At 40.7% G+C, this 12,913-nt stretch overlaps 1 protein-coding gene across 8 annotated transcripts in view; it reads right to left on the reverse strand.

The window, feature by feature from the left end:
* The window catches only part of phactr2 (phosphatase and actin regulator 2), a 24,797-nt gene continuing 11,884 nt past the window's right edge, over positions 1-12,913 (reverse strand). For 4 of the 8 annotated variants that reach the window (XM_088304003.1, XM_088304006.1, XM_088304007.1 and 1 more), the window contains 12 exons: positions 9,017-9,202; positions 8,869-8,943; positions 8,606-8,749; positions 7,882-8,127; positions 6,658-7,174; positions 6,304-6,494; positions 6,078-6,234; positions 5,866-5,921; positions 4,775-4,836; positions 4,510-4,647; positions 3,612-3,688; positions 1-2,633 (listed from right to left, as the gene is read on the reverse strand). In XM_088304003.1, coding sequence (XP_088160129.1) covers positions 2,618-2,633; positions 3,612-3,688; positions 4,510-4,647; positions 4,775-4,836; positions 5,866-5,921; positions 6,078-6,234; positions 6,304-6,494; positions 6,658-7,174; positions 7,882-8,127; positions 8,606-8,749; positions 8,869-8,943; positions 9,017-9,202 — 1,865 coding nt within the window. In that variant the 3' untranslated portion in view covers positions 1-2,617. The remainder of the gene's footprint in view (positions 2,634-3,611; positions 3,689-4,509; positions 4,648-4,774; positions 4,837-5,865; positions 5,922-6,077; positions 6,235-6,303; positions 6,495-6,657; positions 7,175-7,881; positions 8,128-8,605; positions 8,750-8,868; positions 8,944-9,016; positions 9,203-12,913) is intronic. The other 4 variants (XM_088304005.1, XM_088304009.1, XM_088304011.1 and 1 more) reach the window with 3 other exon arrangements.

Below are 12,913 nucleotides of genomic sequence, written 5' to 3' on the forward strand. Positions count from 1 at the left end.
GATAGTTTAAAACATTTACACCATAGTTGTATTGCGGCATAAAATTAACTCTGTGTATGCACATGCTCCATTTACATTCTGTACAAAATAATCAATATACAGTACATCATACACATGGTCAAGAAGGAATACTGTTGTTAGACTGTACATGACTGTTGGTTATGTGTACATACAACAAAGCAGCAGCAGCAGCAGCAACAACACACACAAAGACGCACAAACACGCGCACATACACCCACACAATCACATTTAATCACGTTACTACGCTAGCAGGAACGTGACAGAAACTTTCATATTTGATTGCTTTTGAGTTATTCAAAAAAAGTTTGTTTGGACATATATGTTCACGCAGTGAGAAAATATTCCCATTGACGTAAATAGTCAACAAATTTGGAGCTAGCGTAAACACAAAAGCACAAAAAAATTGATGACGATGATGATTCTCGTCGAGGCAAGCGTCAGATTTCTTAAAACAAAGGCCACTTAAATATTAAATAATTTTACTTTACTTGCAGTAATTCACAATTTGAAGTTACAGGCTTCACTTTTGGTTTTAGCTACGCTTAGCTTAGCATAGCATAAAGACGGAATTTTGAGACAAGCTAATTCTTACTTTGTCCAGATTATAACACAAAAATGTCAACAATTTAACCATTTAGGAGCAATAAAGGTTGAACAAGGGCTTCTAGTTTTATGTTAAGCTAAGCACAGCATTGGCGCCCTGGAGTCATGCAAGAGGGGGACCAAAAATCTTGCTGATTTAATTCAGTAGTTTGTGAGCTAAAATTCAAAGCTCGCGAGCTCTGAAATCAAAGGTGACACTGTTCAATGGAAAATGTGACAGTTTAGTATTTTATCAATAAAATGACAGAAATGAGGGGGGGAAAAGGATTGACAAATGTGGAGATGTTGACAGAATGTGTAATGGATGGGGGGGGGGGGGGGGGGCGACCCTTTTATTATTTTGGCTTTTAGCTAGCAGAATGATGCTATTTAGCCACCCTATCTTCCTCTTTTAATAGTATGCAAAAAATTGTCATAACTTGCAAAAGATTAAATTTTTTTATAGCATTTAAATGGCATAGGAAGGAGAGGTTTAAATTATTTTCAGAAGTTAACGATTGAGCTAGCAAGCGAGCTGAACTCAAGAGTCCTCACTGTTAAATGGGAAGAAAAATGCAACTCCAAATGTTGTGAGTCATTTATCAGGATAATAATCAAATCTGACTAACGATCAAGAGATGTGCTACTTTTACTGTACTGTAATATGACATGTTTATTCACAAGTCGGCACAACCGAACGTAGAACTCCATACTCACTAGCGAAATGGAAACCATTGCAATTTATCAGGAAAATAAACAACAATGTCGCAAATGTTGGTCTGCAGATATGTTCTTTTCACTGGAATGTGAAGAAGTGCCAGTAAAAGGTGGACACTTTTTTTCTTACCATTAGCTAGCTTTCCTTTCTTAGTACTTTGTAACTTGCTGATTGTTACACTTTTTTGATATGTAAGCAGCTTTGCATTGAGTCAATTTAGATTCTTGTCACGTTCGCACTGTATGGCAATGAAACCACGGTAATTAATAAGCAGCGGAAAAAAAATAACCCACAAAATACAGTATTTTAGCCGCTGTGTCCGCCTCCATAGCCCAGTCTCTCTTTTAACAGCACGTCACACGACAATGACAAATGGTCCACAATTACACAAAAACAGCATTTTGGGGATGTAGACAACGGAGCGGAGACATTTTATTTCGACTGAGCTAGCCGCAGTTTGGTGAAAGGAAATGTGCTCTGGGTGTTCCATTTGAATAATGGCTGCAATAAAGGGCGCAGCAAAACACAGACAGCGATGTCAAAAGGGGTGGAGACGTTAGAAGGAATGTTTGCAGAATCAGAAATGGGGAAAAGAACGCTACTTGGTGGCGAGTCGATTGCTTTGGTGAGTGTTTGTTTTTTTGTAAGGTTAATAGCTTTTGGGCACCAAGAGACTCTGTGAATAAAGCTAAAATGACTGAAACGGATTTAAAAGCTTAAAAAGTGCCATTTTTAACTTTTAAAGAACATTTCGAGCACTTGAGGCATTTTTTTTAAGCACTTATTATTAACACAACAGAGGTCTCATGGCCATGGTCCTTGGTTACGTGACATCCCAGCAAGCAAATGTACTTATGACATAATGCCCTCTAGTGGCCTGATTTTTTTGACAACAGCAGCTGATAGGCCATTGGTTGATGGTCCAGGTCGCAACAAAGCACATCTTTTGCACAGAAGCTGCAATTCTCTTGAGCTAAATTCATCCAGATTAACGCTCCATTTGACACCTCTCAGAGGGACAAGAAAAACAAAAAACATTTTCCAGCAAGTCCTCTTCGCACTCCATAATAAATAAATCGCTCGTAACGGGCCACCACTTTTCCGAGTATAGGTACAGTTTGTGCAATAAAGTTCCACGAGTGGGTCACATGGAGAGTCCAGGCCCTGAAGACAAACCTGCGTTTGTTGTCACTGCGCAAGTAAGTACACACGGTGGAGTGCTCAGGCTGACGAACAGCAGCAGGTCTGACGGCTTGGTGGACTTTTCCTCTATTGTTGCCGACGCCGCGTTCACGTTAAGGCCGATGGAATCTAAAAATGAATACAAATATTTTTAACATATATCTTATTAATATACATTCCCAAATGACTTTGTTTTGAAATATAGTAAATACATCTAAGAAATGCAAGCTGTGGATATATTTATGCGACAAACTATCTTAAATTGGTATTTCCTAGAATTGAATCTAGCAGACAGGTCAGTCATTATTAAAAAAAAAAGACAACAACAAAAATCATTTTAAGTAATTATAAGTGATTATTGAAATGTCCTTTCAAATGTACGATAAGTGAAGTTTTGAAATGTAATTAAATGAGTATAATTATATATGGAGATATAAAATTATTGAAATGTAACGCTGGTAATTACCACACATTTAAATGAATATGAATATAATTAATTATTGAACTGCAATTAAATTACTCCAGTATTTGTTGTGACTAGGGATGGCAGCAGCATGTACCAATACACTACCAATGTAAATTACAAAGGAGAGCAATAAATTAAAACAAAAAAAAAATTCATTAGACTGTGATTCAACTTCACTTAAAGGGGAAGACAACCCCAAAAACTTAACAAGAATGTTTTATGCAGCCCCACTAGTCAAAACGGGTGTTTTTTGCTACTCAACTCATATTCCAGTAACGTTAATTAATGAGAATGCCACATTACGACTAGTGAAGGCACATAGAACATATTACTGCAAAAATTTTTTGGGGGTTGACTTCCCCTTTAAGATAATTTAATTACATTAAAAACAGTATAATGAATGGAAATAAAAAATATATAAAAATACATTTCTTTATTATAAATTAAAATAGAAATGATAGCACTGATCAAGAATGTCATGCACTTTTAAATGGAAATGTAATTCTCAGTACCCTGGTTCAAAGTATTCAATTCATATTATGTACGCGGTACTAATTGAATCGTCCTTTCTGGAAATCAAAGCAAGTTAATAACGGCAATTACAACAATGAAGATTCTGTTTCAAGGAATTTTGAGTGTACCTGGTAAACTGTTTGCTGTCCTCGTGCACCTCCATCTCCCTGCTCTTGAACTCATTGAGTTCCTTGCGGATGGCCGCCTAGAGCGTGGACACACAACACAACAAATACAAATGAAAAGCTTTCCTAAGCACTAAACGACCACTTTGCCCGTTGACTGGCCTCGTCCATTGGCCGGGCTAATGCACATTCCCATTAGAGTTGCCGTGATTGAACTCTGGGGGCAGCTTCAAAGCTCGCAAGTGAACTAGAGAAGCCGCTTGATGTTTTGCTCCAACAAAAAACGTGTATTTGGAACAAAAAAAAATTGCAAATGTTGGATACTTATTGCAGTAGTTTGCTAAAAAATATATATGGAAAGAGGACCTTGAAAAATAAACACGTTCATTCACAATTGCAATAGTGAGGGTTAAAAAAAAAAAAAAGACATTACGGTCTTTTTATTTTTCAAAATCGTTCAGCTCTACTTGCCATATGTCTCCTCCTTTTTATGAATGAGATAATAAAGGCGAAAAGTGATGTAGTGGTTAGCACATCTGCCTTATCGTGCTAAGGTTTAGGGTTCGAAATCTCTCCTCTGGATTTTTTTGTTTGGACTTTGCACGCATGTTTGCAAGTGTCCTTGGACCGCTTTGAGGACAGCAAATGCAAACTGGATGGATGGCTAATGTAGTACTTCCTTTGAGCAGCAGAGGGCAGGCTTGACAAATTAAACAATGATTCAAACACTGAATACAAAGACCAAGCTTGTTTAAATGCTATGTTTTGCGTTTGCTGAGTTGTAAAAAAATGTGACAAGTCCATATAAAGGCATAAACAATAATGTGTGTAGAGATAGTGAGAGGGGAGGGTGAATAGAAAGTCAATTTGTATGTTTAAGAGCATTGTGGCCATGCCACACCTTGTCAGCGGGTGTCAGTCGTGTCCACGGCTTATCCGCCCGCCGGTCATAGTCCTTGGCGTCCGTGACCTCCACGTACTCGTTAAAACGCAGGATTCTCCGAGCGATCAGCTCCGCTACCGTTGGCCGCACGCTGAGCTGCACAACAGGACAGTTTTACTCTTCACGTTTCAGTGGTTTTGTTTTTAACGCAATTCATGAATGAACCTGGACATTTTAAAAATTAAAAGTGGATCGTGAGCCCAACCCTGCTTTATTTTCTTACCTTTCTGGAGAGTTTCCGTTTAATCTCCTGCTTGGCCTCGTGCTCCTCCTCTTCATTCTTCTCTGCACGCAGACGAACAAAACGGTCATTTCACACCTACTTAGCTTTGAACTTCTATTTATAACAGGGGCGATCTGGATCTTATTAAAAGCATTCCTGTAGATATGAAGACACTCAGTTATGTCGACGCTGGCAAACCGGCCCAAATGGTGTACTTAAACTGCAGCATCTCACCACTAACCCAGACTAATGTAAGCTGAGAAAGAATATCTCCATTAGATAAACATTCTAATGTAGTGTTGTTAAGTTATGATACAGCTGAACCCTGAAATGACCCGGAAGGTGGACAAATTCTGAATCAGCTGGTAACTGCACTGCAAGTAGCTAATTCCTGTTTTAATCCTCAGAACAAAGTGCTGACTACTATAAAAGTTTGTTCAACTAATAGCACAATATTCAAAATAATTTTTTGAACTTGCTGTCACAATATCAATAACAAACACCAATGAGGCTGTTTAAAAACTTTTTCTTTATGACTGATGTGGATTTCATTCATCCAGGTCATGGCAATCTGCAAAGGTCGATAAGAGGCAATTAGACTCTTATTATTTGTTGAATTTTTTCTTTTGTTTCCTAAAATAATTAAATATTGACTTGGGCAATCATGATATTAATTTTACAAACTATTACTTTGGTGCCATCTTGTGGTGTCTTGCGGCTGTCTGGGAATCAAGAGGGCAGAGGAGCGAAAGTAGTGATGGCGCAATGCCAAAGACTGGGAGAGCGGACGCGATCGTAGCTGCCACCAGAAAAGGTACACAGCAAACTTCAAGGCAACTCAGCAGCAGTGCGGATATGATGGGCGACTGAGAAGGCGCAACGCCGTAAATGAGAAGAGCGCGCGCGAACGCAACTTGAAGGCAAAACCACCATGCGGCGCAATTATTATTTTTTTTTTTTAACTCAAATCATCTGTGAGCAATTTATTTTGACGGCTAAAGTTGCAAGATGAGTTTGAAATTATTCCTGCGAAATATAATTTGTAAGTGTATTTGCAATCAATATTATTTGGTGATATTGGGATGACCTACGTCTGAGGATGTTCCGCTGCTCCAGCTCCTCTGTGGTTGGTCTTTGGCTCAAACGCCTGAAATGAGAAATCTTTTTTATCACTCTGTGTGCGTGCAAACGTGTACATGTTTATCAACATATCAGCGGCTAAAATGATTTCTTTATCCTTAGATAAATCGCTCAAGGCGCACTCACAGTAGGTTGAGCGTGTGATGCTCGCACGCGTGCCCACCTGACAAGCTTTGAGCCGATTTGCTGGCGCAGCTCGTGTCTCTCCGTCTCTGAGCTGCGTGGCAGTATGTTTTTCTCCTCCAGCTCCCTCTTACTGGGTCGGTTTCCCAGTTTGATGTTGAGGGTGTCCCGTCGCCGGATCTTGCTGGCCAGGGAACCTGGAGGGAAAGGTTGCTCAGTGGAAACGCATCGATCGACATCGATAGATGGCTGAAGTAGTGCCATACTGTTGAGGTACTCGTCGTCCTCCTCTTCCTCCTCCTCATCGTCATCGCGGTACAGGATGGGTCCGTCCGAGTCCGAGTCGCTGGCTTGGCTCTCCGTCGGCTGGTCGGGGATCACCGTCACCTCGATCTGCTGGATGTTCACGCTGTGGCCCTGCGACTTCACAGGGTCCACATCAGCCGGGCTGCTATCGCTGGGAAAATTGACAAAATCAAATTTGAATTGATACCTCCCCTGAGTTGGTTTCTACAAAGCTGCCTTGTTTGTTGCTAATTTCGACTGAACGGTATCACAAACGACACTTTGAAAAAAAGAAAAACAAGACAAAAAAACAACAACTCTCGTTATGAATGTACCTCGTGTGTGTCTCCTCAACAGGCTCTATGTTTTCCTCTTGCACCTCCCCTTCTTCCCCTCTCGTCCTCGCTTTTTCCTCCTGCTGGGCGTCGCCCTCAGCGTCCCCTCGTGTGAAGGAAGTGTCCTCTGTGGAAGTGTTGATGTGATGGGAGTGGACGGCGGGTTCGGGGCACACATCACAGAGGGTCTCTTGAGTCACAGGAGAATCCACGAGGGGAGCTTTGTCCTCATGGGGGGCTTGAGAAGCAACTGAGGTCTCCTCAACTTCGGGGAGAGAAACTTGAGAAGAGTTCCCGTGAGCGTCCGAGGAGTTGACATCCGCCAGCTGAGCGGGAATCTCCGCAGAAGCTTTTGGAGAATTGGTTTCAGCTTTCCGGCTGCCCCGAGCGTCGGCACCTCTGCTGTGCGTCTCAACGTCCTTGGGTGGGCGAGAACGAGGCGGGACAGCGGAGTGAGAGGTGGTCGTGGTGGTTTTCGTTGAAGCTCCTTGCGTCTTCTTTGGATGAGAGGACTTGGCTGAAAAATCAAAACAAAGGATATCCTAGAAATGTCACCCGAAAAAAGTCAAAGTCGACCATCATGAAACATTAAAATAAAAAAAAAAGTCATAAAAAATGGGATTCAGCAGAACTTTTAATCCCTGTGAAGATGTACAAATTATTGTACATTATGCCTTAACAGCTGCAAAATTCTGAGAGAAAACGTGATCATAATATTAGAACGTGAATTGAATTTTTGCTGACATAGAATGTTCACACACAGCACTGTCCTGTTTGCGCAATACATTATACTGTCGCTAAAGCCAGTCTTAAATCCAACAATAATAAAATAAAAAATGTCCACCACAAAATCAGCTGCCTTGCTTGAATTTCCCCTTGAGGAATTGTGATATGCGACACACCCTCTGTTTGTGTGCATTTTTCATTTTTTTCTTAAACCACAGAATGACAGAAAAGATTGTAGAACACCAACAAAAAGGTATTTGATGAAAGGCTAAAATGTAGAATTAGCCGTTTTTCATCGAACCTTGGAGCTTTTTGGAACATAAAAACACAAAATGACTCATACTGGGATTACACAAAACACTGTAAACATAAAACCTCAAAGCAAACCAGAATAGAAAAGGAGAAAATTGGGGAAAATTATCGAAAAGGTCACATGAAACCATGGAGTGAGCACACTTCCATGCAGGCATGCAAGAATATCAAATCAGCTAAACTTACCGATCACGCGACTACTGTTAGAGCTCCGCGAGTTAGTTTTAGCTTGCGTCGCAGAGCCCGACTTCCCTGTTGCTTTGGCGGTCTTTTTAGCGCCAGAAGAAGCGTCCCTGCTGTGTCTGGCCGTGCCAGCTGCGCTACCGGCAGGCTTGGAGGAGGTGGGCGCAGTGGCGCTGTGCTGCTTTCTAGCTTGGGCATCCCGCGGGCGTGCCTGACCCGCCCTGGCGACGGGTTTAGTGTCATTTGTCACTGAGCGGGCCGGAGAGATCACACGGGAGGTTAAAAGTTAAGATGGGGAAGCATAAAGTTAATTCAAGGCAGAGGACAGCAGAAGGTGAAGGGTGAGTTGAACGAGAATGACATTTGAACCTCTTGGATCATGTTATGATGTAAACTCCACAAGTGTTTCTTTTGTGATGAGGGGGGGGGACACACACCAGAAGAAGAAGCCACTACTGACCCAAAAAAACATTGCTACACATTTGAAGAGAACGCCTGAATGGTCCACAGTTCAACAGCTTAACTACTGGGTGGACATGTTAAAGTCGGGTGTCGTGGTTTGGAAGCGCTTTGCTTCTTCAGGGCCTGGACGCATTGCTGTCGTCAACAGAAAAAAATGATTCCTCCTTTTGGTGCCTTGACTTTTGAGTGCCCCAACTTCTGTTAGGCAGTTTTAATGCTAACACGCACACAAAACAGCTATTTGTAGACATAATATATAAGTCACCTGTTTTATACTCGGTGTTTACAGGGCCAGGAGTTTGATCCACAGCTTGGGTCAATTTGGTTTCAATCTCAACTTTGACCTGCTCCGGTGACACGCTGGATGTGGCGTGACCATTCTGGTTTTCCTTGTTGACGGGCTCGTCTGCTGAAGACATGAGGAGGTATCAGCCCATTTTAATTAGCAGATTTCGGCTATTATTGAGCGATCTTAAACAAGTAGATCCGGCTCCAGTGCAGATGGCGCCATTAGCAAAGTGGACAAACCTTGCTCCGGGACGAGAACTCCTTTCTTGATGAGCTCCTCTCTCGTTTGTCTTGTTGAGATTTTTCTCTCCAAAACTGCACAAACCAACGACTTGAAGGTTACCGGCTGTCGGTGTACTTGAAGACGCAAAGCGTCACAAAAGATCACCTTTGGAGAGATCCTGAAACCTGTCGCTGCTCTTTTTCTTACGCCACTTCCATGGTTTGAAGAGTCTCCCTAAAGTGGACAGCCGGCCTCGCTGCTGCCGCAAGCCGGGCACATTGTGGGCGTCGGAACCGCTGTCCACCACCACGTCGCAGCTGGCCAGTGATGACGATTTCTCCAAACCATCAACTGCAAGGAACGTCGGAAGAAAAAAAACAATCAGTAACTACGCAGCAAAGGATTGCTGTGAAAACAAAAGCAAACTATTATAAGAAATAACTATTTCTCCCCCCAAATAAATATTTGGCTTTATTCTCATTAAGTCCAAATTTCACAAACATACAGTATGGTATAACATATTCTGATTATCTTTGAGGATATTTCAGCTTTTTTTTGGTTCAATTGTGCCTTTATGCAACTGAGATGAATTACAAGAGAAACTCTAAGCCCCATTCCAAAATATTGAAAAGATCTGATATCTTACAAAAAGGTCTAACGCCACAATTTTCACTTCCTCTATGTGGAACACAAGGGTGTGTTGATACTTGTGTGTCTATTTCAGTAATGCTACAAAGCGTGTGTATCATCAGGCAGAGAAAACACGCCGTTTTCACTTCCCCCAAAGTGTGCCTGGCTGTCAAATAATGTGGGGAGAAAATAAAGTACAGCATGGGAAAATACATGCACAACATGGCAATTAGAGAGCAATTAATGAAGACATGAGAAGTACACCGCCGCACATGGGCCGCTCCCCAGACGCTCTTTTTTTTTGGCTTTCATACAAATTGGCAACAGGATTGAAATTTTAAATATGCTTAGTTTTTATTTAGCTTTGAGTTTAATTTTTTTTTACATGTAGTTAGTTTTAATATGTTTTCAAGGCAGCTTCGTTAGTTTCAAAAACAAGGAGTTAAACTAATCCAAACGATTTTTCAAAAGACCATGGTAAGTATTGTGTACAAAAAAATTCAACAAAAATATTTTGAAACATTTTCATAAAGAGTTCAGTTTACAGTTTTAACAGTCCACACAGAATTAAAGTGCAATGCATAATCAAATCACATTTTATGTCTATAGCACTTTTCATAGATAAAATGCAACTCAAAGTGCTGTGCAATAAAAGAAAATGCTTCCAAAGTTGCATGCGCCCTAATTATAATAAAGGTAGGAAGCCTTGTTTGCAAACAAGTTGTCAACTTCTAGCTGAGTTAAATGTCAAGAGCCAAAGCCACACGCAAACTAGTCTTCGTCTTCGTCTCTTATTTATTGGCTGTTGCTTGACGATGTTGCTTCTGTGCGACAAACAGGAGGACTACAACTCCGAGACGACAATTTGACGGATAACGTCTGTGCCGTTAATATCGAAATAAATACACTTAAAATCAAGTCCAAAGGCTCTTGTAATAAATTGCCAAACATTTGTTTTGCTATAATAATTAGATTTATTAAATATTGTAAATTAATTAATTAATTTGTTTAATGATTTTTGTTTTTATTATATTTTGTCAACAAAAATGTTTTTTCAATTTTTGTTTTAGTTATTTCGTTTGTTTCTGTTTACTAAAATAACTCGACTTTGACACGTTTCCTGTATTGATTTAGAATATGAGTAGCCATATGTTTTAATTTGACTTTTAAAAAGCACAGACAGGTCGGGTCATTTGTAGATGAGTTGTAAAAATTAAAATTATATTTTTTTAATTAAAGATAAATGTGTAAGAAAATTGATTATTTTGATGATATAACTCATTCAAATTTGGCATTTTACTAAATATTAATTTCATGATTAATTTGACCAACAACCCTTCCAAAATGCCTCGATTCACTAAATGTCGGTCAAATTGGCCTCCTGTTCTGCCAGCTGGAGGGCGTCCTTGTTACAACTGCTGACTGGACACGACAGTTCCATTTCACAGCGGATTTCACAATGGGGCGTTTCACTTTGAAGCAGATGACTTGCAACGTCACGCCACATGGGAGAGTCAGGAAGTGGGTAAGTGTGTCTGCATGTGTGTTGAGCGTTCTTAGGCGCAATTCTGCCGACAGGCCGCTGAATTTTAATGCCGCCAGCACAAAAGACAAGGTGGCCACAAGACGCCTACATAAGCAAAATTGTTCTACATACCGAATATAAGAACAAAAATTAAAAAAAAAAAATGTTTGTCGCTGGAGACCAATCAAATGACCAGGATCGTTATTAGGCATATGCAAAGCTTGCTGATGAGCTGATCATTTCAATCAGGTGTGTTGGAGGAGAGAAACAACATTTTTCGAAAATCTCTCCCGACTTCGACTCGAAAAACATTTCTGGTGAGTTTCGGAGAAACTCTGTTAAGCCCTCAAAATGAAACGAGGCAATTGAAAAAGATTCAAGCCTCGTAACAGGAACATGTGCTGATGAGGAGGACGAATATGAGGAGGGGGAAAGGGAGAGGCTTCCTTCCTCCACGGCGTGACACCGTGGTGGCGGGGTTGCACACACCAACAACAGGAAGAAGGCTAGAGGCTGGGAAAGCGTGGCCAACGCTACCATGCAAAGTAAAAGAGGGTCACAGAAGGGACTCGAGTGCTTTCCATCTTTCCCCGGACAATAAAATCGCCTTCGACTTGCATCCGCCGCGGACATTGAGGTGTGGATTTTGTCGGAGCTAAAATGTTACGGCGCATGAACCTGTTACTGAATGAGACAGAATCACTTCCCTTTCCTCTCGGTTGCATAGATTAAGCATTTTAAGAATGTCACAAGGCAATTACGTAACCCACAATACAGTGCAAGCGCATTACCAATCAAGAAAAGAGCCCTGGATACCAAATACACCAATAAATATGACGCTGATGTTTATTTTTTGATAAGCGTGCAGGCTATAAAGGAGCTTATACAAACACTGCAGTGCTTTCTCTCCTTTGTATGAATTTATACTGGGAGGTGTTATTCGAGGCAATCTAGAATGAAACAAATCACCAAGGAAATTCCCAATGGGGAAATATACAAGAAGTACCCGGCCCAACTCCTGCGCAATAAGGCTACAGTTTATCTAACGAGGCGTGTGGCAAGTCTGTTGATGTCCTTAAGAGTAGTTGTGGATGGACTAAGCCGTCAGAAAAATATGCAAACACCTTAAAAAAAAAAGAAGCAACCGGTCACTTAGCAATTTTTTTTTGTTGGTATGAACTGCGAGCAAAGATTTGAGATATAAATGCAACTGACAACAAAATTACACATATATTGAATATATAAAAAAAAAAAAGCAACAACCTGTTTGACATTTGAAGTTAAAGGTTTCTGGCGAATTAAAGATAATTGCACTGCACATTTAAAACAACCACATGACATTGGCTTCACGCGAAACAAAATGTCATAAATGAATCAATTAAACAAGTATTACTGTGGAAGTGTTATAACACTTTAAACAAGTGATTTTTCGGCACAATAACAGTAGCTAAAGTATAGCTCATGCTTTGCCAAAAACTGTTACTTGCAGTTTATTAAAAGGGGTGAAGATACATGGTGGTCATGACAAATATTTAGGGAACATCATATCCAGCTGTTCGCCAAGTGCTTCTCACGCCAATGCACATAGTGTATATTCGTAATAATTCCGAATTTTATTTGACTTAATTTCCAATTTTAAACAGTTTGGCATCTTGTCTATCATCATCTGCATCCTCTGTACAACTGTCGTAGTATTTTAAGTATTGCGCCACTGATCACTTTATCTCCGTTCTTATGACCAGAAATTGTTGCACAGCTGTCATTGGGGTGGTATTACTGTACAATGGTACGTCTACATTACGGAAAGATTTTCTATACTTATATGTCATGTCTTCGGCGGCAAAGTGGACGGCTGGTTAGAACGATGGCCTCACAGAGCAGAGGGCGTGGGATCGATTCTCTGGCAA

The sequence above is a fragment of the Idiotropiscis lumnitzeri genome, chromosome 9 (genome assembly GCF_059441095.1).
Source record: "Idiotropiscis lumnitzeri isolate Australia: NSW breed Sydney's pygmy pipehorse chromosome 9, RoL_Ilum_1.0, whole genome shotgun sequence".
Taxonomy (NCBI): domain Eukaryota; kingdom Metazoa; phylum Chordata; class Actinopteri; order Syngnathiformes; family Syngnathidae; genus Idiotropiscis; species Idiotropiscis lumnitzeri.